A 25645-nucleotide genomic window follows, 5' to 3' on the forward strand; every position below is an offset into this window, starting at 1 on the left:
CGTTTTACTAAAGAAGAAATAGAGAAAGTATGTCAAATTCCCCGCAGCAAAGCCCTCGAAACATCTAAGAAAAATGAGTCTTACAGAATTCCATTTGTAGTAACATTAAATTCAGCATTTCCTAACATACATTCTATCGAATAATTCTCAACAATTTAAACATTCTTCTTTCTTCACAGCGAAAAGCGGCCCAGAAAGTACGGAGCATCTAACCCGGCTCCTACCCCCTGAAAATTCCTGATCGGACTACCCAAGGGAGTGTTTGGTTTAATTGCCACTTGCATGGAGTCATGGTTAATGTTGTGAGAAAAATGGCGGAAAACAGAGCGAGATTTTATATTGTGTAAACGTTTCGAATTAAAAGAAGAGAAACTAGTTTTCAAGGATACTGGGAAACTCCAGTAGTGCTCAAAAGATGCCCAAACCTTCTAATAATAAGAAGAGGAAAAGAGATACGAAGAAAGACGAAGAACGCGGAGCGAAGAAGGCAAAATCGAAAGACGAGAGAGTTGAGGAAGACTTGAGTGCTGAGCTTAATGTGTCCGAACTGCCTGGTACAACAGAAGGCGTCCTAGATGACATCGATGAAATTTTGGAGGAAAATGCGGCAAGAAACAACTTAACGGCAATTAACGTCAAAAGCATCCTACACGTAAGTCTCTATATTTCTCAATATTATTTAAGACTATATATAAAGGAAGATTGCAGCTGATGCATACAAAAGACGAGAATTGATAGGACCTGTTTGCAGTTAAGTTGACGTGGCTGTTCAGTTAAGATTGAATTATTGAACATTAAAGTCGTAGTTTGCTTGTTTGCTTGCACAGGCTAGGTTATTTTTTCATCAGTTCTGTTACAAGCCTATGTTAATTCATGCTTGGCTATATACATAGCATACAGCCCTTTCGCAGATAATGAAATAGCCAATTCTACGTGTTTCTTTCCTTGCAATAAAGAACTACATCTGTAGGTTGTCTTACAGACTGTGCAAAAGTGGCCACATTCACTGTGCACAGATGACACAAAACTTTCAAGTAAGAATAACTTTTGTTTTGTTGTCTGTGCAAGTAATTACAGTTGTGTGCTTAGTAGCCTAGCCTTTGGGTGGAAACGAGGCTGAAGCTGACTTTATTTTGATACACTATAGACCCAGAGTATCCAATCAATGGAAACCGTGGATCGGAAATTCAATCGATAAAATTAGTTAATTGGTATTGATTGGTATCGGCCAATCGATAACCACACAAAAACCGTTGATCCATTGCTATCAGCAACCTCAAACAGACGTCACGCACGCTACCTGTCCGATCATCTGCCATTTTTAGGAAGCCCTGGGGACAAAATTGTTTTTTTTTTTTATATATAAAACTAGTGAGCAGCACGTCTGCGAACTCTTACAGTTGTAGAACGATTTATTTTCTCCTATTTGTTTCGTGTGACTAACGCACACTTCGTCAGGGAGTTTAACAATACGACATAAGTGACCTGTATATATACCTACATAAAAGACTAAAATAAATTTTACATTACGTAAAACCGCACCTTAACGCTAGCGGATTTACATGTAGGAAACAGACGAGAAGGTGTGCAAGGCGTTACATATTTTGTGCTTGACATAATTTTGGGGCCCACAGTTTCAGCTAAAACTGTGGGCCTCAAATGTGTTTACAATTAGTGCGTACAAAGTTGTGTTTTTTATGCGTCGATTCCGGTTCCGTCAACCTGCAACCAATCGATACCAATCGATACCAATTTATCTATCGATTGGTATTGATAATCGATACCAATCGATAACCACACGAATCTTCGCCATCGATTGGTCATTGATAATCAGTATCAATCAATTAATTGATATTGATTGATATCGATTGTCATCGATTATCAATTCCATCGATTGGATACTCCGGGTATAGACCATTGCCTTTTTTTACTCTTTACGCGGGATGCCCTAAGGACAGACCGTGTCTAAAATTGGGCTTGCTATCGTTTTTGTGGCTACTGCCTTCTGGGAAGGTCAGTAGCTACTATGCTATGATGTTGTGCGTAAGTCCGTAAATCGGAAGCTTTCGGAATTGCAGAATTTACCCGAAGTTGGGTCGAGTTCACCACGACAGGTTGACGAGATCTCAGTCGGCTTTATTCGTATGGAAGATCCTTGTATTCAATTCAAAATGGCTGCCATGTATTTCATGCGTGGATCTTCAAGGTGGCAATTTGTGGTTCTTGGAAGGAAAACACAGGTTTTCAATACTGTAAATCAAAACAACTTCTAAGGAACACTTGGCTGCTTAAAAAGAGGAAATCAGTGATTTCATAGGGAAGAAATTCCTGTTAGAGATTTTGTGTCAAGGCAAAACATGTGCAATCGTAAGCAAGATCTGCATCACGTGAGCTGTAGACGTTCTCGGAACTTTTTGCATGCTCCTGGGAATCCACTTTACAAAATACTAAAGGTTTAAATGGGAATTTCACTGTGCTTTATATTAAATTGATCGATTTCAAATAGCTTTGGCGAAATTTTTGAAAAACGTACTCAGTTTAAAAGAGTCGAGAAAGTGTGCTTTAGTGACTCGCAGTTTGCTTGGATCGGTCGGCTTCATTCGAGGCAAAAATTGAACGAATTTGCCTTTCAAGCGTAAACACAGGTCTGTCTGAATAAATTTTTCAATTACAGTGTAATTAAGAAAGATTTTTGTCTGTTTATCTGTGTGTCTTGATTCACGGAATTTCTTCACCATGCGATCTTATGTAAACCATGGGAGAGCCAAACCATATCCATTACTGTCCCCTGTGTATTAAAGTATAAACAAACCGAAATCCTCCACCGCATGCCAAATTTGCCCATGTGACAGCACGATCAAATTAAGCTGCACAATTTTGGCACTGACTGGAGCTGTTCATTCACCCCTCTGAATTTTATACAACATTGCTTTTTTACTGCAATATTCTACAAAAATAAAGCAGTAGCCACATGCAGTCATAGACCGCCTTTTATTTTCATGCACATTAATTTATTCATTAAACTCTGCTCTCTCCTAGAAAAGATCTATTGTTCTGATTGTCTTCAACAAAAACGGTCCAATCAGAATCTATTGTCGGCGCGTATATCACGAGGGAGGGGACCCCCTCATCCTTACCTGTTTGACGTCAAATCATTTGATTTATTCTACTTTATTGTACTGAGAAGATGAATATATCTCCACTTTGTTTTCAACTGAAGTAATGTGTTGATATTTTGCAGCATGTTGTGTCAGACAAGAGAGTCCTTGCCATGGTGAAAAATGCAGCTGCTGAGTCGGATGAGGAGGCTGAAATTTCTGGTGGCAGTGACCTTGATTATGTAAGTAATCCAATGTACATTTAGTCACAGTATTGGCCTTTGCAATCTAAATTCTTACCTTTTTTAATACCCTTTCAAATCAGTACATTAACTGTCTGAGTACTTACATTTTCTAGTTGTTTCATGTGACCTGACCATTATTACTGACAGCAATACTGTATGAGATTAACAAATCCTTTGAGGGTAAACAAGGTACATGTGCACCAAATAATTGTTGCCTGCAGCTGAAACCTGCACAAGTGCCAGTTGGTTAAAACTATTTCTAATTATTGTTTAAATAACATCTTTTCTTAAGGTACCAAAAATGACCAGAGCAAAGAGCAAACAGACCAATCAAGGAGATCCAATTGCTGTTTTGGTAAGGAACTTGCAAACGCTGACATTTTTTTTTTTTTTTTCCACCACAGTTGATTTTTAAGATCCATAGATTTTCAAGGGCGGTCAATCCATCTGCAGTTGTCACACACTTTTCGTTGTGAAATCACTTACATGTACATATGTATCTCTTTTCTCAGACAAGTCACCAGAATGTACTTGTAGGAAAATACTGTACATGTATAATTTAGAAATCTGAAATTTATTTTGCAGGCATCCCAGTCACCCAGGAAAGAGTTGAGAACAAAGCACACCTCAAGAAGGAAGGTATACCTTACATTTGGTATTGTTGTATCGGTTACCATGTTAGTTTCAAATGAGGTTGTCATTATGCTCAGGGCATAACCAACCTACATGTGTAACTTACTTTTTAACTGCTTTTTGTTGTTTTAGCCCAGATTCTTTGGATTTTTTACACATGACCTTCATTTCCTTCAGGAACCATTGCCGTAATGTTTATCGACTGCTTAGCACTTCATTTAGTGATAGAAAATGATAACTTGCTGATAGTCAAGAATTTTACTCCAAAAGCACTGCAAAAAGCCAAAAAGATCTCAGGGTAATGTTTCCTAAATGAATTGAGAGCCACTCCCTAAACATGTAGCAAACCTGGGCCAAGACAACAAAATGAGCCCTTCAAATGAGGTTTCTGTCTGTTTAAAGAATTTTAATAATAGTTGTTAAAAATGGTCGTCTAAAGATGGTAGTCTTGTGTAAAAAAATTGATCTGATTTTGGCAAATTGTACTCAGCAAATGACAGGAACTCATTATGTATTGAGAGCACATGACTGTCTAACCAGGGACCCTGTAAATCCTTCAGCCAATTGCCACTGCGCTAACCAAGAGCACCACCATCACCAGTGCTGATATCTGTGGAGAAATTAAAATAGAAAACATAAGGCATCCTTTGTATTGTCTCCTGTTTGTTATAGCATTTAGGCCAGGTAATCTGTTTTGGGGGAAATGAACCAAACTACCGGATTAAGTCAACCCACAATCTAATAATATTATTGTTATTTTAAGAAATAAGAATATTAGAAAGAAAGAAAGAAAGTTTTAAACAAAGAAAGAATTGTTTTAACCAGCGGCTTGTGATGATTGCTTGTTGCTCAATTCCGTTAACTTTGTTTGTTGACTTTGTTGCTCTAGCATCTAAGACCATCTGAATGAAAGAACTTATTTTCCTTTATCATTCCTTTGGAATGATTGGGTCGAAGCAAAACCACTTTTAACAGCGTAAATATTACTTTTGTGTCTTATAGCAAAAAGCCATGATTTAATTAACAAATCACTCTTTCAGAACCGAAAACTTGCATCCCTTTGCTGATTTTGAACTTTTTTACATATATTTTGTCTCAAAAATGCGGCGCAAACCAGCGATAAAAAACTCAGGACAATATTTATCATGCCACAAATTGGCTCAATTCTGCCAAAAAACCCCACCAAAAAGCGACTTACACACCTTTAGTGGAAAGCCCTTTAATTCTAATAAATATAATAGTCAGAGATGGGTATGTTAAGCTCTATTTTTGCACAGAGACCGGTTACCATACATGTAGGAAATTTAGTTGCACATTTAATCTTTGAGCAAAATACTAAAATAAACAAGAAATGGCTTATTACGTTCATTGAAAACAGAAGCGATGTAAACAAAAGAGAAACTAATGCTTGACTGTTTTCTTTTGTGTATGAGACTCAACCAAGTTATGGTTGTGAACAAAAAAGAAATCAGTCAAGTGTTGGTATCCCTTTTCCTGGTTACTCCCCTGAAGTCCAATAATAATAATAATAATAATAATAATAATAATAATAATAATAATAATAATTATAATAATAGTAATAATAATAATAATAATAATAATGATAGTAATAGTAATAGTAATAATAATAATAATGATAATAATAATTATTATAATAATTAATTAATTAAAAAAAGGAATCAATAATAATAATGAGATTAATGTAAGGCAAACTCGGAAAAAGAAATTCCGAGTGTGAAAACAAAAAATTCCGAATAACCTTGTTTAATGGCCTTAGCTCCCACGAGTCTCCTGTAGCTCAGTGGTAGAGCATCTGAACTACTAATCAGAAGGTCTTAGGTTCGACTCCTGATAGGAGGACTGGGAATTTCTCTTTCCGAGTTTGCCTTGACATTACTGAATAATACATCATTCTCATTTATTCACCAGGCTTAAAATATTACACATTTTCCTTTCAATAATAATAATAATGATAATAATAATAATAATAATAATAATAATAATAATAATAATAATAATAATAATAATAACAACAACAACAACAACAATAAAAAAAAAAATAATAATAATATAAATAATAACAATAATATCACCATGAACACTTTTTATTCCGTGCTTTGGAAACTGCACTCATTTAGTACTATTAGTTCACTTAGTGCTCACTTGAGCCACAAAAAGACCTTATCCTCAAGGAATTATATCATTTCAAGCCACAGAGTTTATATTTCCCCGTAAATCTGGAGGTTTTGTGTTATTGTGTTGTAGAAGATTAACTTCACAGAACTAGAACTTCCAGAGTCATCATCTGATGAAGAATACAATCCAGATGTGGAGGTATGTTGCTCCGCTCTGTGTCACTCTCAGCATCTCAAGGATGTGTGACATTTGAACATGTAAATTATTATGATTTTAATCTCACAAATTTATGGTCAATAATTATTGTCAATGATTATTTCCAGTTGCAACAACAGCTCTGGTCTTCTAAAATTCTGCTGTACACATCTTTATAAAAGTTAATGAGTTCTCTAAGGAGAATAATCAGTAAATATATGTAAAAGTTTGATCATGAATGAAGATTCAAGATTATATTGACAATAAATCTTGTCTAGTGTACCAAACAAAAGATTTTCAGCTCAAATTTGAAAGATGTAGGTTGTCTTGAAAGCTTGCAATGATGTTTTTACATGTAGTTTTATATTTGTCAGTAAGTTTTTTTTTTTCGCAGACTTTGATGTAATTAAATGAGAAAAACCAAATAAATGCGGGATGTGTGACTTCACACATACATGCACTGGTACACTGGCACGCCTCAAATTTGAAATGAATGTCTTGATATTTTATCTGTATAATATTACAATTCATACTTTTTTTTCATAATAAAATTGTAGGGAAAATTTTGGCGTGCAGACACAAAATGGCAGACTTGACTGTGAAAACTGTGAAAAGGTCTGACTAAGTAAATTCTTTCCTTTTTTTGTCAGGATGCAAGCGATGAAGATTCTGAAAGTTGTGTCTCCTTTACCAGGTAATCCTTGGCTTATGAATTTGTATTATTAGTAATATTGTTTTTATACATGTACGTTGTATTCTAACGCAAAATTTCAAAATTAAAGTCTTGTTCATGAATGTTCCAGTCAGTTTGTTAATGCTTCCTTTGCCTTTGCAAGGAAAAAGTTCCTTCAGGATTTCATTATAACCATTACTGTTAAACTTGTGTAGCATTGAGTCCTTGAGTGAAATTGGAATAATTTTTATGCTAAGCTGACTTTTACCCTCAATTCTAGTGATCTAGCATCTCCTCAGATTCCTGGCACACCAGAGGGCCAAAAGACAGATGATACCAAGGAATCTGAAGGCCATACTGATCTAACTCAATCACCAAAATCAGGTAAACTTAAATTATACTTGTTTAATTTGTGATAACTTCTGTGAATTTTGAAACAATGGTAATGGTGATGATAGTGGTAACTAGTGGTAATGAAATTATGAAAATGGCATCTGGAGGTGATTTACAGTGTAGTTGAAAGGTATCTCATCCAAATAATACTGACATCATTCATTTGCATTCATTATCTGAAGTATGGACATACCATGATACCAAATTGTCTATGAAAATAGACTGTGTATATATGCACACATCCCTACATTTTTTGCACTATGATGTATATTAGTGTAAGTTCCTTAACTTCTATTAGTTCTTATCAGTTATTTAGTAAATACACCTTTTCAGGCAGGTAGTATATTTGGAAGATAACACCCACGGCTGCATAATTGTCAGCAAAATGAACAGTTTGCTAAGGAGCAAAGCATTGAGCGTTACTGAAGTTTTTTTCAGCCTTAAGATTTTGTTTTCTGATATACATATACCAGCAAGCCAGAAAGGGGCTTGTGTATTTCATAACCCCCCAAATGACTTCTACAACACACGTGCATTGTCACAGTAAAGAGTAAACAGACATTGATGGTATGGTAAGATTACAAGTAAACAAAATGTGATTTGACTGGTTTTCTCCATTATTTTTTTGCACTGTGATTAGCTTTAGTAAAGACCAAAACATGTGAATTATTTTCGTTTTTCCTGTCAGTAAAATTGGGTAATAGATATGAAATTGGATAACAGTTATCGTGTGATAACCAGGATCTTATTTGGTACTGTGTTATCTGTTTTGTCCAATGACAGCTCACACCAAAGTTATACATGTAAGTTCTAACTAAGAATGGTGTTTTTAAACTAATACAGGTTTGATTCTTGTTTCTTAAGTGACGCGGTCGTGCAGTAAAAAGCTTTTGCAGGAGCCATTTAAAGTTCCTTATCCAGTGACTTCAACCACCCCAGCACCACTTGAAAAGGTATAATGTATTGATAATGAAAGTTTAATATTATAGGGTCTGAATTTTATTTCTTGCCTCTCCTGCTTCCAACCCTTTCCCCACCTCTGTCTTGCTTTTGCTATTGGTGATTGTGAAAAATGTTTTCAATTGTTTTTTTTCCTAGATGTCTTGCACTTCCTGCAATTTTAGTTTACTAATCACTTTCACCTGTGCTCCACCCTACTCTCCCCCCGCCCCTCACTCCTGTATTTCTCCTCTCTCCACAGCTCTCTATAACCTTACTCCCAACATATGCAAACAGCTTTGAACTACAACGAGACAGCATTTCCAAAAACATGCCAAAGGCCACTGATTATTTTCCATTTGCATTTTCTTTAAAGCTGAAACAAACAAGAACTTGACAACTTTGTTGAACACAGCTTGTATTTACTTGCAATGACTTTGTGGTGACTTGATTTCTTTTTGACCAATGATCAAGCTCCAACTGAACTTGCACCTAACTTACATCTAGCTGTGACTCAATTTGGCCACTCAATTCAAATAATTCCAAATTTTGTAATAATGTGACTCAGTTTTGCCAGAGTTAATTCTGGACTGCAAAATGTAGCAGGCAAGAGGGTCTTGTGCAACTACATTGTACATTTTTATTGCCTACTACTGAAAATAATTTGAGAGAGCTAAGTAAAGAGAGAATAATGGTATCCAGGTGTATCATGTTCTAGACTGTTTATCAGAGTTCTCTTGTGCAGGTTACTGTAGTGGAAGAAGGTGACTTGATAGCCAAAAGGACTCGCTCTCAGCTCCCTCTTCAAGATGTACCCATTGAAAGCATAGAAGGTATCTTTGTTAAACTGAGCAAAAAATTAATAAAGATTGACTCCAAATAACTAATGACCTTTGTTATTTGTTAGCAACATTTCAGCCACCAGACTTCACTGCAGACATGTATGACACCATCCCAGTAGATGATATGGACTTTGAAGACATTGAATGGCAGAGATGGCTTCAGGGTCTTGTTAACTCAGCAGGTAAATGAGCTACAAGAATTCTGGCATTATTCTCATTTTGGCGACATCTTAGCGCCATTGTCGCCGAAACGTAGGACTTTTCTTTCGTTAGTTTTTGCCTGTATATGTTTATCTAAATCATTGTTGATTAGAATTCTCATTTTACTTCATTATAAAAACATTTAGTTGGGTGTAATTAAAGAAAGAAAAGTTTACAGCAGGGCCCAGTTGCTCAAAGCCTGATTAAGCTAATCCTGGGTTAAGCTGAACTTTTATTTGAGTTTAATTACTAATCAATAAAGTTTTTGCGCAAATATTTTTGTCCTTCAGTTTTGACTAAGACTTTTTTGCCATCAACTTAAAAGTAGCTTTAAAATACATTTCTGACAAGTGAAATGAAAACCTCAGTTAACTTTTGAAAAGGGATTAGCGTTAATTGGCTTTTAAACAACTGGCCCTGGGTTTCCTTCCACAATGAGATTAAATCTTAGACAGTTGAGTAGAAAATGAAATTTTAAAGCAGGACAGATGGAAGACAGAAATAGGCTTAGGAATCTTGAATACAATTTTAAAGCCTGTGTACTTTGATCTTTGGTGACCCCACAGTAATCTTTCTGTTAATTATTTAATGGTATTGATTTTATGTGTCTTCAGATGATGTCTGTGTCGAGGAGGATCATGAGGACACTGAATACAACTTTATGGCTGAAGCTAATCAAAAGGAAGAAAAAGAAGAATACAGGAATGACAGGGCTGTGAGAATCACTCGTAAGATCATTTCAAATTCTCCTAAACTAATTTAAACTTTTCATCAGGCCATCCAAGCAAGGGCTTGGGCAGAGGAGACGCAAGTGATATTTTGGTCTTGGGAATCCAAGTTTCCATAAAGAACTTAGAAAAAAGCTTCTGTTGTAAGGCAAGAATCAAGAAGAAATTTAACCTGCATAACACTGACATTCAACCCAAAACACATTGGTGGGATGTGAGTATACACACCACAGCAACATTCCTGTTCCTTCAAAAATCTGTGATTATGTACGGAGTTGACATCTCCACTGGGTTGTGTGAAGCCAGTAAAAGTAGAATTGGGTTGGAAAACTGTAAACCTCCATAGCAGTCCATGGGCTACAGATGTAGTAGAAACTTTGGTAGAGGTAAATGATAATTAAAATTTATTCTACCAAGTTAAAATCATAACATCACAATTTGCTAAACATTATAACTAGGCTGGCAATAATGAAAGTGTAAAAAGGTATCATAAAATTATGTTGTTGGTGCTTGAAAATTTTTAAACATCATAAATATATATTTGTTAAATATGTCCTTATTAATTTGTTATCTTTAGAGAAGGAAGTCAATGAACTGCTTGAAGAGTTACTTAAAGATGTGAGTATGTTAAGCTAATGGTTATTACTTTCTTTGTCAGTGGATCAGCATGAACTTTTATCCAATGGTGATCATTTCCCTTGTTGTCATGAGCTGTATGTGTGATCAGGTATTGCAAGGAGAAATTAGACACTGAACACTATTGAGGCCTTAATAGGAAGTTCTGGTATAAAAGAGGCCTGGCCTTGCCATTCTCACCTTCAGTTGACAGTCAACCATCAGAGCGTAAACAACTGACAAATAACATGTATTTTTCTACGGCTCTTACTGATACAGAATAAACCTATTAAGCAAATTAGAACTTGGTGTTATGAAATTTTGAGGCATATTTTTTCAGAGGATGGTTGAGTCAACAACTTGCCACGACTAAATGGCATCTAAAATTGCATCTCACACTCACAAGGGTGTGAAATGAAGGAGGGGCTGGCCCTTTTATCGTGGATCTACTTGTTTAATTAAGGGCTAATAATGCAGATTTCAACTTTTATCTGACAATTTGTTACTCTTTTAATATGGGAACTAATTTCTTTTGACTGCATTTTTTGTGTACAGTATGATGACAGTGAAGACACATTCTGGTTGGACGAAGAAGGAGAAGAAATGGGATACCTGGAGATGCTAAATAGCAGGTTAGTTTGTTTTCACCACATATTTCAAACAAGTAATATCCTTAGAGAATAGTGTGAAAGGTACCCATAGTGTTCATTTATACAGCTGAAAGGTCAGAAAAATAAGTTGGTTAGTAATATTAAAACTACACTGAAATCCCAATTTAGAAACACCCTACATTTTGGTAGAAAAACGTTCCAGACGGTGAGACCTCATAAAATTATTTTGTTTGGATTAGTACCGGGAGAAAAGTGGTTTGCTTTTAACATTTTAGGTTATCTTGTTGTGCCATGTTGAGTTGGCTATTGAATGGACCATGGTGTTTCTCTTACGTAAAAGGCATCTGTATCAATACGTCAAGCAGCATCTTGAAATAAATCTGCTTGTCATGTTGAATGCATTATTTCATTTCAATGTAGTTGTTGCTGTGGTATGCTAAAATTGTACAAAAATAAATAAAGTTACAGAAAGGATGATCCCTGGCATTTGGGATCTTTTTTGTTTAAAACATTGCTTCTGTATCCTGTTCACAACAAACTAGAACATTATATGTAATTAGAAAGTCAAGTTTTTCAGTTCAAGATTGCTAGGTCCAAGTTGAAACACTGTGGCCTCTCCACTGAGCAGTCGTCTCATTCATGTGGAGTTCCCTTGTTCCAATCATGGATTTTTTTTTTTATTAATTCTTGGTGATGTTTATCAGCAGGACTGGAAGTCAGGAAAATGTACAGTTTTTCAACAGCCAGCAGTTGGAGAGACTAAATAAACAACTACAGCAGGTAGATGACTGTTCAGTCATTGACTTGTATATTGATGAAGTCTTTGCCTGCAGCAGAGTAGTAATAGTTACATGTAGGGGTCAGTTTGGATTAGGACAACAGAGGAGTTGGGGGTAACTAAAGGAACATTCCATGAAAACACTTAGTTAAATGAATTAAATCCATCATTTACTTACCCCCTCCCCCCCCCCCCCCCCAAAGAAAGCCTGTCTTAAACCTCCCACATTTATCAAGCCATGATTGGAAAGTTGTACATACTACAAGTTTGAATAACTTGTTATGCAAACTGTATTTTTCATTTGTGTGCTTAAAAAAAACAAAATCCATGTTACAACTGATTTCTTTTGAAGTTATTGAATTCAGCCGTAGGCATTACTTAATCAACTAATTAACAATAATTATTCACTAAAGTGGAGGTAGACTTTGGTGTATATTAACCAAGCCACAAAGTGGTGATGTAAATACTACTATTCACGACAGATGCTAGGCTTTTAAGAATATTGTTTTACCATATACCAAGCCAGTGGATAGCCAGATGCAATTAGTCACTTTATTTCTGACAAATTGTCCTCCAAGTTCCACCACAAAAGTTGACAAACATCTCCTTCATTTCAAGCCAAATTTGGAAGATTGTCTGCAGTCTTTTTATCTTTGTATTTTTTTATTGGCAAGAACGGGGCAGTACGACTCAATAAATTACAGTAAATGATAACTTACAGAAAAGGAAACTTACTTAATATTGGTAATTGAACTGAGTGGAGTGCAATTTGGTCTGAAATCATACGCGTGATTTCAAAATCAAACGAGCGCGCAGCGCGAGTTTGATTTGTAATCACAAGTATGATTTCAGACCAAAATTGCACGACACGAAGTTCAATTACCACTTAATTACATCCATTTTGAAATCACAGAGTATCATTGTCAATATTAATATTCTATTTGTGTTACTTCCTTTTCATTTTGATGGGCTAAAGAAAGGATGCAATTTAGAGCAAGAAATGGTGCAATTTGGGAATAAATTGCATCATTTTGGACCAATCAGATTCCAAGGATCAACAGTGATTTCAAAATGGATGTAATTAACCACAAAACTGCTTTCAGACTTGTACAAAGTAGACTTGAAATCAACTATTTAGCTCAATGTTTAATCTAAAAAAAGTGGTTTTGTGTGAAATCTTTCAGTCTAGCTTAGTTGTTGACTCTACTATCATGCAAGATAACTTTGCTTGAAAATGGCATGAATATCACGAAGCAACATACAATTGTACATTGTGGTTGAAGAAAAGCTAGCTACTCGTCAGTTGTTTACATTAATTCTTAGTTGTTGACTGATACTACAGCTGTAAGGAGTTGATAATAGCCAGGTCAGTTCAGCGCTGCCCTCTTCTATCTCAGAACGTCTTGTTTTATGTTTTCTCCCTCCATCTTGTGTTTTTTTTTTTTTTTCTTACAGCATACCCAGCTCCTTACCCAGATAAATCTTATGGCGCGGGAGGATGACAGTCTGAGTAAAGAAGCAGACCAGACCCATGATTATGTTATTGAGCTGAAGGGTTTCCACGACCGAGCATCTAATGCTCAGCTCATCAGGGGGCTAGGGGATGGTATGGTACATGCTTCCGCATTCAGCTTCCCAGGACTTGAAGAAGCTGTCGAGTAAGCCACTGATTATTGTATTTCTAAAGTTTGGTAAAAAGCGAGTAGTCTTCTTCTTCTCCTTGTTCACATTACGCGAGCAAAAGTGACGACTGCGTGCAGGCTAAAGTTTGGTTTGAACTAATGTTTAGTGATCTCTGAGTAATTTGGCCACCGTGAGGAGATACAAGAGCTGATGTATCGCTTTGGCGAAATGTTAACACTCAGCTTTACAGTGGCCAATTTACCTTATTAACTCAAGACCAAACATTCGTTTACACTCCCCCACCAACTCCCTTATCTAAAACGTAGTTTACGGCTTCCCGCTTCTCCCTTGTAAAAAAAAAAGGGTAATAAATAAATCTACTTTGTTTAACAAGGTTGGTACTAAATGACCAAAAAAAACGGTGACTCTCGGATTGCAGATGGAATTAGAATTTGAAATTGTTTTTTGTATCATCAACAAAGGGTACAACTGAGTTTAACTCAATTTGCACATGTAGCATTTGGAGAGAATAAATCGTATTTTTGCAAATACTTATTGGTTTTAAAAAGCAGAAAACGCTGTTTACCAAAAGAAGAATTTTTATCCAGTTAGAGAACTCAGGAAGTACATTCTTATGTTTACTGTAGTTAATGTAAAGTCAATAAGCCCTAATATTAATTATTTTACATTTGCGGTGAGATTCTTGTTTAAGTGACTTCTTGACACTTTGTTGCCAAGGAGGAGCAGGAGTCCGATAAGACTGCAGTGCAAGGCGTATTTTTCCGCGAGATTATTTGGCATCTGAATGTGGTCTTAGAACAGAGCGAGAGTGGAGACAGACGATTTAGCGCTTTGCTCTAGAGAAAAGAAAAGCTACTGGTTAGAACTTCGTTTCTTCTAATTTTCTTTACTTTCAACTTGATTGCAGAGTCGTTAAGAGCAGTTTTGTTCGAAGAAGACGAACACCCAGCCCAAGAAAATGCACCACTCCTAAAAAAGATTCCAAATCTCCTGGCAAAACATCAAGGCGTTCGAAACGCTCGGAAGACGACCTTCTTCCTCGACTGTCGGACACCAACATTCAGCTAATGGCAACAAACAAAAGTGTGTTCCGGTTCATAGAGTTGCTTCCTCATCACAGCCTCCTACCAAGAACAGGAGACACGCCCAAACAGATCAACGGACTCAGGGTGAAATTCACTGATGCCGAGGATAATCTCTTGGCTCTAGGTATGAAGCATCTTGGAAAACAGTGGGAATTCATTCAACAACACTTGCTGCCTGTCAAGAGTCCGAAGCAACTGCAAATACGCTGCAAAAATCTGCTGTCAAACCGTGCACCTGAGAACATTATCAAGTACTATCGCAGGAATAAAGAGCTGTGGAAATTTCCCACACAAATACAAGTTTCTTCTGGTAAGACTTCAGATCTTAATTTCTGTTTTCTTGTTCTTTTTGCTGTTGAAATCTCAAGTCATGTGATGCGGTTCTAACTTTTGAACTTGAGAGTGAAATCCTAAAGTGTGACCATTCAAGTGAAAGCGCCTGAGCAAAAACGCTGTAGTTGGGAATGAAATCCTTCAGTGTCGGACCATCCAAATGAAAGCTATTGTGCAGTACGTTGGTTGAGCTTATGATTATGCTTTACAAGGTGGTTGTAACTTTATGATTTCTTGGTGAAACCTTTCAAATGAAGCCATTAAGCAGCACTGTTTGGAGGAACGTTTTCAAGGGAAGCTAAGCAGGCTGGAGTTTTCTGAACAACAACAAAGGAACGTGCAACTGATCTTTCTTTGTCAAACATCTTTTTGTAGAATCTGTTGGTCGGCGACTGCGAGCCAGAGGATCACTGGAGCCAGACTGGCTGAAAAACTACAAAAAACGACAGAGGGAACGGCGCGTAAGTCAAGAAAAAAGCGAAGCCCAAGCTGTACAGCAGGCGGTAGAGAGCGCGGCATATGGCCGGCCGATCGCGCCCAAGTTTAATAGAGCAGCGTGTGCTGTTGCTGTACCAAGTGGTACATCAGCTGGCGAACAACGAACAGTAACTTGGGTGGCTATAGCAAGCAGTACAAGCAGCCCATGGAAACCTATCACACCAGCACAACCGGTTGAAGTCGTGCCGCGTGAAGGGGAAAATACCGCTCAGAATACGGGCAACTTGGCGAGTGCTAGAACGTCACCTGTCAGCAGGTAAGAGTCAAGTTTATTTAAGAGCGCATTTTGCAGGGTGGGCAATTATGGCCATTTTTATATTTTCCGGTTCAAGAATAATAGAATAGACGGAAAATCAGCTCCCAAATGAACGCAGTTACACCTGTTCCCATTAATCCGAAAACCTTCGCAATGGAACACAATTCCTCTTATTCTGAGTAAACCGTGTTCTGTTCACTCTACTATCAGGGGCAGAATGAATGGAGTACCATTCATTTCATTCTGAAAACAAAATAGTTCTCAAAAGAACATGAATGCCGTCTATTTCGTGTTTTTCTATGGGCCCTTTGCAGCTAACGGTCACGATTGGTACAAAATCCACCATGCTGGAAAGCAAGGTACGCACTGAGACATCCAAAACAAAGAAAATTCAAATTTGACTGGATGAAGTCGCTTTGTTTTGGATGCCCCAGAGCGTAGGTTGCATTGCAGCATGGTGGATTTTGTATCATGTGACCGTTACCTCCAAAGGGCCAATTCCGGTTTAGTACCAAAAGAACGCAACCTAAATCACATAACAGCATGGCGTGAGGACAGCACTGACGCGTGCTCGTCCTGTATCTACTTCTTACACTCTGCAATTCTTGCGTCTTGTACAATGGCCTCTATTTGCCTACTGTGATTTGCCTATTGTAATCCATTTGCCTACAAGTCACCCAATAGCTTTCAAGTCAGTTTTGAACCCCTCCGCTCGTTTTAAACACAAGGAGTCGAGTTTGATGAAGCAAACAGTAATAAACATCGTGTGTTGTTGAGATTTTAAAGCTTGAGACGTGGCAGGTTATGCTGGATAATCAGTTTCCTGTCTTTTTTATCGTTGCATTGTATGTCAGATATTTTAAGCTTCTGTTTTAAATGACCAGTCTATAAGTTTTTCCCGTGATCATGAAATATGTGTGCTTTACTGTTCTGCTATTTTATTGCAGTGACTACCAAGAGAGTACTAATGTTTCAAAGAAGAATTGTTCACCAGTGGAAGCAACCACTGATTCAGAAACTACCGCCGATATCGATGTTGATTTAAGCCACTCACCTGGAAATGATGAACTCGTCATTCAGCCGGAAGAACAAACAGAAAATGAACCTAGTGTTTCTGCCACTAGTACTGATCCAAAATCTCCAACTACTAATACAAAAGAGATTGATGCTAACAAAGACGGTTCTTCGAAGGACTCGACAGAAAAGACAGCACCAGAGAGTTCAACAAACAAACCTGCCACCGCATCAAAACCCAAGCCATCGCGTGACAAAAATGGCGGTAACGTGACAGGTAGTCGCCTGATGTCCAAGGCACAAATTCCTGGGTCTGAGAGCGGAGGAAACTCCAGCGGGACATCCCGTAAGCCCGCGTCAAACTCACAAGCAGGCTGTGCAGGGAATTACATTCTAGAACCTGACCCTAAGGTAAACTGTGATATGCATTTTCCGAAAAAAACTGAAAAATCATCTACACACAAGTTAGTTTGACAGTAAATACACCAATAAGTGTTACTGAAGATGCTAAAACCTCCTCACCAGTTTCCCTCATCCTCGTTACCAGGGTCTTTTCCCCCAGAATCGTTTCCCCCAGGGTCTTTTCCCCCAGGGTCCTTTGCCAATTGACAAGGGAAAAGCCCCGTGAACGAGTTTGGAGGTTGCAGCTTTCCTATTTCTTTAAGGACAGTGCCTCCTAGTACAGATCTATTTTTCTTCAGTTTATGACTATGCTGGAAAAGCAGATCTTAGCAAGGGCTGCTGGAATCCAAAAAGATAATTGGGGATAACGCGTATTTTTCAGAGATAATAAATCCGCTCCCCCCGCGTAATTTTTTTTTTTTTTGGATTCAAATATCCCTTCCTAAGATTTCAGCACTTGCTTTTCCTGCAAAGTCATAAACTGCGCAAAAATACGTCTGTGTTAGTTGGCACTGTCTCTTAGAAATCCAACGCCTCGGAACATCCTGAAATACGCAGGACGTATGCTAAAGGAGGCGCTGCCCTTAAGAGTCCGTGGCTTCTAACTTTGCTATTTCCTTTATTTCAGTTCAGAAATCGAGCTCAAGCATTCGCGGAAGGTTATCTGGCAAAAGTTAAGGTAAGGCTTCAGTTGTTCTCTGGTTTGAAAAACCTCAGTACATAAATTGAGAAATTGAAATACCAGTGATGCTTAAAAGGGCACTATCACCTGTTTTTATTGTCACTATGAATAGGCAAAAAACGTATTTGTTTCAATGGAATCGTTAAAATAATGGTCGAGGTTTGTTAACAATAACTCTACTTGTGCACAGAAACTACTGTTAATTATGTTTGGCTGCGGATGGCTAAGATGGAAATGGATTACAACTTGAAAAAGTTGGCCAACTTTTTCAAGTTCTTCCTGTGTATTTTAGGGAAGTAGCTGAAAACTGATTCTAGTTAGCTCTTCTTAAACCTTAAAATTTTCTTACTGGTGCTGTAAGAGCAATTTCTTTGTCAAATATTTGAGCAGTTTTAACCAAAACACAGCACAATCGCCATGACAGTGCCCCTTTAACTTGCGTTGGAAAACTTTAGGTAACGGATCCCAGACTTTATATAAGGGTCAACTCTCTAATGACAATCTCTGAGAAGTTAGCTTGCAAAAGAACGCGTACGGAATCAATATGAAGCATTGCAAATTTTTTATGGCTATGGTAAAGTGTTCAAGTTTTAAGATTTCTCTTTCTTTTGGTGATAGAAACAACTATCCAGTGACCCTGAGACGTATGAGGAATTTTTGCGAACACTAGCGATGTCGTCTGAGGAACAATGCTCTCCAGTAGAGGTATGTATGGATTTAAGTACGAACACTCTGTAAGACTAACTCGCACTGCGAGACAAGCTCTCACTCAAAAACAGTAAATGTGCCTTCACACCACAAACTGAGTTCTCAGATGCGGGCTAGCAAATACTAGTTGACAAGTGTGAACAAGAGTGGCAACAACATTGACCAATCATCATGATGTTGGCGAACTCTTGGAACAACTTAGAGCTAGTCTGTAATCTCAACAACTAATCTCAACAACTTTCCTGTGAATGTTTGCCAAGCATTTACCGTATTGGTAACTTCAAACGCCAGAGAGGAAGATATAGAAATGGGTGATGTAGAAATAGCAAGATGTATGGAAATAATGGTCGTCAATCTGAGTAGTAAATGAACAGTTTGGAGGTTTGTCTACGACCACAGGACAAGTTGTGTAATTGTCGTTACCATTGGTTTGATGCTACGCTTAACAAATAAATTAGAAAAACTCCATCAGTCCTTACTTGCTATCCGCTTTTCCTTCACGAAGGATGAGCAAGTGGTATTTGTTTGGTTTTTATTTCATCAAAAGAAACGAAAACTATCGTAAAAATCCCGCCGATGTGGTAAAAGTGCTCCAAACTCGTGCTGACAATTACAAGTTGGTGCATGGAAACGTCTGGACGCATCAGTTGTCAAACATGCATATGAAGGCGAATTTATTTGTGTTCTTCACAACCCATGTTCCTCTTGCTTCCTTAGCGCCTTTTTTTTTTTTTTTTTTTTTTCAACAATGCATTGTTTTGCTTTGTAGCTGTACAGAAGAGTTGAGGTTGTTCTGGCTGAGTATCCTGATCTTGTGGAGGGTTTTGTTGGATTTTTGGAGCCTCATCAGGCGGTGGAAGCAGGAGTGGTAAGCTTCATAGTTTGTGCACCGTAATACGAATCCTCAGCTGTCAAGGGATAATTTGTGAAACTTACAGTTGTTGATCTGTTGTATTTTTTTTATCTTAGTTTATGGCAAATCAGGAATTTGTGAGAGCGAGAACGTTCCTGAGAAAATTAGAGGTATGTTTAACTATCGAGCGTTAAATTGTTGCATACTTTCATACCTTTGTTTCCTTCAAACCCCAGATGCGGCCTGGACAATCCGACCATTTGACCGTTAATTGTGAATATCAGAATGGAAAAAAAAATAAAAAATACAATAAGAAAACAAAGATTTATCTTTCAGAAAGACACCTCAGTTCCCCATGCAGTTTCCAAAGCTTGTTTTTTGAAGTATTTTTGTCTCCGTTACAGGGTTTCCGGTAACAGTGTAATCCCTTGCACCCTTCTTTAACGCATACACGACCCACAGAGTCCTTGAACCCTTTGAAAAAAGGCTCATGCTTGGAACACCATCTGTTTTAAAATATAATGGGGTCTCAAGTATTTTCAATGGCCTTGTAGTTTAACTACACCTCGTGTTGCTTTGTATGAAAAGGTTCACTTCCAACGGAATCCATCCCAATTCAGAAAGATAATCAACGCATTCAATTCTTGGAATAAGAAAGCTGTAAAAGACCCTCTGGAGGTATGCCAATATATACATATCTTTTTTTCTCTTTGCTAAGTACTGACGTATTAATAATGTACAATGTTAATGTTCAGTTTTGTTAACAATAACCTTACTAGTACACAGATTAAATTATCTTTGGCTGCGGATGGCAAGGGTTAAAATTGATTGCAACTTGTCTTTTTTTTTTTTTTCAAGTTTGTCCCATGTTTTTTGGGGAAGTCGCTAAGAAACTGTTTGTTTGTTTTTCCCATATTCTCTTCTCAGTGCTCTGAGAGCAATTCGATGTTAGATAAAAGGTACCTTGTCAAATATTTGAGCAGGTTTGACTAAAACACAGTGAACTCACCCTGATAGTGCCCCTTTAAAGAGGCTTGACTTTATGTTTTTGTTTACTTTGTCCAATAGTTACAACAAACGATTGTTCCGATGTTAAAAGGACAGCTGCACCTGATTGAGGAATTGTACTCGTTCTTTGACGATCTGAAGCCCCCTGTGTGGTATGGTAACATACACTGACCTTTGTCTGCCGCACATTGTTTGGGTGAATTGTGATCAAGCTTAAACCTGACTGTGTCGTCTATTTTCTTTTCTTTCTATTTTCCTCATAGTTCTGACGATGATTTTGAAGAAGTTGAATTCGGAAGTGGTAGCGAACCAGAGGTAGTGATACAAGATAGTAAAGAACGAATTTTAATGTTTTTTTGTGTTCTGGCTTATTCCGATGGAAACGCTCCAGATGTATCAAGGTCTATACCTACCATTTCGTAACAAAGGAAGCACACATTCTATGGGAAGTCAATGTAAACATCTTACAAGTAACTGTGGTAATTAATTTGTTTTCCCAAAGAAAAGACGTCAACTCAGTTGAGTGGAGCAAAGAAGATGCTTTGCCTTACAAATCCCCATGTGGTGTCTGTATAGACTTGAACCAGTAGGATTTTGTGAGAGAAAAAAAAAAACTATGTAGCATATCGGATACATCAAATAAACTAATAAACTAGTTGTCGTTATTTCCTGCTCTTATTTTTTTCATGCGTTTAGCCAGTGAAAAAGCTCTTTAGTTGAGTGTTTCATTTGATGAAAAGAAATTTTGCAACTGGAAAGAGTAGTGAAGAGGGCATCTCCTCCCCGCCCCTCCCCCCACGCCCCGCCCTGTCCCCCACTAAGGATCATATTTTCAAAGTTAACGACTTCACTTTATGAAAATACCTTATTTCATTTGTCTGCTAATTGACTTTTTGTGTTTCACGCAGGTTGATGATTTTGAAGAGGTAGTCATTCCATGCTTCGTGGAGCCCAAGAAAATTAAAGGAAGACCTGCCAAGGACTCACAGAAAAACAATACAAGAAAAACTAAAAAACCTCATTCAACTGCCAAGGGAACAAAGCAACAGGGAAATATAAACAAACCACTGGTAAACAGAGCAAAAACAAAAGCCAACCTGACTAAACCGGGCGGCAAACAAGACACCCTCCCAGGGAGGGGTCAGAGAGAAAATACGGGGAAAAATCCGATACGTCCCCCTGATATTCAAACAAACATAGGCTCTACAGGGGAGGAAAGTGGACTGGATGATCAAAGAACTGAGGTTCATCCACTTGAAGGACCTCTGTCCGCGGCAACATCACTGCAATCAGAGACCAGCAATGACAGTTACCGCGGAGACACTTTAGAAAACGAACATGAAGGGACCGAACGAAGAAACTCCGATAGCGAGGAACAGGAGGATGATGGGAATTCTGACGTTGAGCATGATGGGTATGAAGAGGAGGAGGATGATGACGATTACATTGATGGCGAAGGTGCTGAGTGCATTGACGACAACGACGCATTGTGTGACGTAGTTGGTGACGTCAGAAGTGAGGTGGATACTGAGACCAGTGGCTGTGACAGCGATGCTAATGTAGTTACTACAGGTGCTGTGCCAGCTAAAAATCTTCACCGGAGCCAAGACGGTCAAGTGGTACTTCTATGGACAAGGCAAGCTATCTTTGCTTTATCACTCGCGGTTTTGGTCTACTATATCGAATTTAAACTGTATTTTCTTGATCCAACAAATTCACCCATTTCTCTCTGGCTCCCTCGCGCGGTTTCGCTGCTTGAATTATCCCCTGAGATTCCAAGGGTCTAATCCTCTCTTTTCCCGCTCCACTGCAACCTCTTTCCCAAGACTTTCCCCTGTAAACCGCCCTCCCAACAAGGATGGCCCAACTGTGCTCGAGCTTTTTCTCCCTTTTTTTTTTTTTTGTCCTTATGCCTTTTACTTTCGTTTTGAGGCACTTTGTTGAGGGTTTGTGAACATCCGGCAGTGTAGAAAGTGTCTACAAGCGATATTAACTGACTAAATTCCCAAAGTCCGTAGCTAAATACCTTGTCTGTAGACGCCCTGAGAACTTGGAGAGTTCCAGACTTAAATCAGCCGAGAAAACCTGAACACACCTACACGATTATAAAAACAAATAGCAAACATCCACTGAAAATCTGGAAACAACTACAGTTTAAAGAGGGCTAATCCAAAAACTGGAGGTTTCATGGAGGTCCAAGCCAAGGTTGGCAGGAACGTCCAAGCATGTCCTTCGCAGAATATATTTAAAGCTTTAACAATAGACGACATCAGTTAGAATTTACAAAATGTATGTGTGGGCGATAACGCTACTGCACTGGCAATAAAATTCCATGTTTTGGATTTTAAGCTCTGTAGGGCCCTTTTTGCATAAAAATGTCGCGAAAAGTTAAACTTGATTTCTGCCCGACTTTCTTGAAAGCATCAGGGTAATAGTACACGAACAAATTAAACCAACGCATTTTATATGGAGTGCATCAAACCTCTTTTATCTCTTAACGACGGTTCCTACTTTTGTTATTGGGCATACGTTTAAAAACTATGCAAAGAAAGCAGAACTAAGGAAGTACTCTTGGTATCCAAAAAGAAAATTGGCGGTAACCATGCATTTTTCGGAGATGATAAAGCTTCAATTTGGAAAAAAACGCCATACATTGCTTTGTATTTTACTGCTCTTTAGAATAATTGTTGCTTAATTATCTCTCAAAAATGCCCCGCTACCCCCAATTTTCTTTCTGGATTCCAGTAGTCCATACTAAGATCTGCTTTTCCTGTATAGTCATAAACTGCGCAAAAATACTGCTGTATTAGGAGGCACCGTCCTTAATGCATTTTATGTTGTGATTCAGAGAGGATGACCGGACGATTTTACAAACTTGTCAAAAGATGGGCGCCAAACCGGAAACATTCGAACACATAGCAAACAGTCTGGAAAATAAAACAGCAGACGAGGTGAGACTACCGCACGGTGTTTGTTAAGTACCATGTATTAATTGTCTTCACTGTGATGAGGTCACCCACGTATGGTACCTGGGCTTGAATTGGATTGATTTTATTTTCTTAACAGGGTATTTCTGCAATGGCATAAAATTTATTGTAAAACACATAATGAAACATCGAACTGAATGTTTTATTAGATCACATGTGGTAAGTGTGAGCCCAGGGCGGCAGTGGGACTCTAGCTGGCTGAAGGGAGGGTACCTACTACCACTGTGATATGTACCACTGAGGACTCGATAGTGATGTCTGAACACAAAATCATGTAGCCAACTTACTAAGTAAAATGAAATTGTCACTTAATATAACTTGCACTCTGAATCAGAAATAATCTGATTAGCATAAGAAATCTGCTTACTTCCCCTCACCTTGAATGGCTCCTTCGTTCATTCATTCATTTGTTCGTTCGTTCGTTCGTTCGTTCATTCATTCATTCAATCAGCGTTTTTATTCTTGTTAGTCAAACAAAACAGCATGTGACCCTTCTTTTTCATCCTTTTTTTTTATTATTATTATTATTTCAGATCAAAAAGCGTTTTATGGATCTTTTAAGCCTTTACAAAGCCAACAGTGGAGAAAGAACTAGAGAATCAACAAATGAGGATTCTTGCAGTGAAGAGGAGGAGGATGAAGACAGTGAAACTATTGGCGAATCAGATGGCGAACAGGCTCATGACTAGCGCAATATATGGACAACTGTACAACGAACTTGGCCCGATCTCGCTGACTCGTATCATAAAAGCCTAAAATTGTTGATATTTATAGAAAAAGGTCATAGCGTTTTATTTAAAATACTGTGCTGTCCAACACAAACGTAGTTCTTTGAGATTTTGAAGGTGACTGGCACCAATTACCAGCACTTATAGTTTGGCGGATCAATACTACTGCTCTTTATCAGTTCATGCAACAATAATGAGATCAGAGCCACCTTACATTTTCGAAAATTCAAGATGGCTCTGAACCATCCGTACTAATTTTGTTTAAACCCTGGAAAGGTTGCACCTAAACATGCTAATCACAGGTCCTTAATAAAAACAATGGGGTTCACCGAGCTCGTTTTTTGGTTATAACCACTTTAAGCTAAAATTAGGGGTGTTTTAAACAGGTTATGCTGTTGCTATGGTAACTTATTGTGTTGATTAGGTGTTCTATTCAGTATTGTGGTATCAAACGGTAAAACTATGAGAAGAGTGGTATTGATGCCTCAAAGTGTAGGTGCTGGAAAATGTTGTGAGTCAATTAAGTCTCGTGTAAACTCTAAATTAAACGGCAACAATTTATTTGGAGCTGATTGATTAAAAATGGCTGTGCCATATTGATGTTTCGTTCGTGAAAAAGGTCGAAATTCAAATAGTGTGAATCGAATGGGCGATATCAAAATAAATAAAAAAAAAATGGAAAATGAAAATCTAGTGACTGAGATTTAAAAGTAATTATTTATTGGGGGTCTATGAACCAACTCCAGCAGCAAGACGCAAACTACTCAATGGACTAATCAGATCTCGAAGCAATCGGGTAACCGCAGCCAAGCGCGGGAAAATGACATTCAATAGAAACCATAAAAACCAGCCTTTACTTGCACGTTAACTTTTCCTGATTTGGAAACGTGCACGCGTCAATTTAGCCAGTGAGTGTCGAGCATACATTTGTGGAGGCTGGTTTATATTTCCTCGCTGGTGAACGCCCAGGCTTTGTACGGGTAGGAATGTTTAATTTTGGTTTCTGTTTCGACTAATTTAGTAGAGTGGCACTGTGATAATGCTTACAATTCAATTAAGGAGATTGACTTAAGCTTTTACTCGTGATTGGTCGCGCTCAGCTTAACCCCGACCCCCTCCTCATCCCGGAGTTTTGCGCGCTTTTTTTCCAAGGAGTTGGGTGAGGATTTGAAATTGTTCCAAGACCTTATTGGTTCCCATGACGGTACATGGTTTGCATAGTTTTGCTGTTAATTTATCTCTTTCAAACACTGCGGTATGTGACAGAAATGTGATGCTTGTCACTGTTATGTATTTTTTCTTTTTTTTTTCTTTTTCAGTCAGTGACAGGCATACTCGCAAAAAGTCAAGAGAATCCGGG

At 37.9% G+C, this 25645-nt stretch overlaps 1 protein-coding gene and 1 non-coding gene across 3 annotated transcripts; both read left to right on the forward strand.

Annotated features, from left to right (window-relative positions):
* Positions 1-296: 296 nt before the first annotated feature.
* Positions 297-24385, forward strand: LOC146460027 (uncharacterized). 2 transcript variants are annotated; one of them, XM_085088837.1, is made up of 28 exons: positions 297-652; positions 3242-3340; positions 3636-3698; positions 3929-3982; positions 6242-6310; positions 6958-7001; positions 7261-7364; positions 8238-8326; positions 9058-9145; positions 9220-9336; positions 9970-10083; positions 10661-10701; positions 11254-11330; positions 12014-12089; positions 13543-13745; positions 14639-15126; positions 15525-15903; positions 16851-17328; positions 17948-17998; positions 18620-18706; positions 19479-19577; positions 19679-19732; positions 20151-20240; positions 20631-20722; positions 20834-20885; positions 21479-22206; positions 23419-23521; positions 24091-24385. In XM_085088837.1, the coding sequence occupies exons 1-28, from the start codon at positions 416-418 to the stop codon at positions 24244-24246; spliced, it is 4332 nt and encodes a 1443-aa protein (XP_084944963.1). In that variant the 5' UTR covers positions 297-415; the 3' UTR covers positions 24247-24385. The 2 variants fall into 2 exon arrangements, with proteins under 2 accessions (XP_084944963.1, XP_084944964.1); XM_085088838.1 differs by having other exon boundaries at positions 12017-12089.
* Positions 5764-5836, forward strand: Trnas-acu (transfer RNA serine (anticodon ACU)). Its single transcript has one exon. It is a non-coding gene; the product is annotated as a tRNA-Ser (tRNA).
* Positions 24386-25645: the final 1260 nt, after the last annotated feature.

The sequence above is a fragment of the Pavona decussata genome, unplaced genomic scaffold (assembly GCF_977016875.1).
Source record: "Pavona decussata unplaced genomic scaffold, jaPavDecu1.1 SCAFFOLD_215, whole genome shotgun sequence".
NCBI lineage: Eukaryota > Metazoa > Cnidaria > Anthozoa > Scleractinia > Agariciidae > Pavona > Pavona decussata.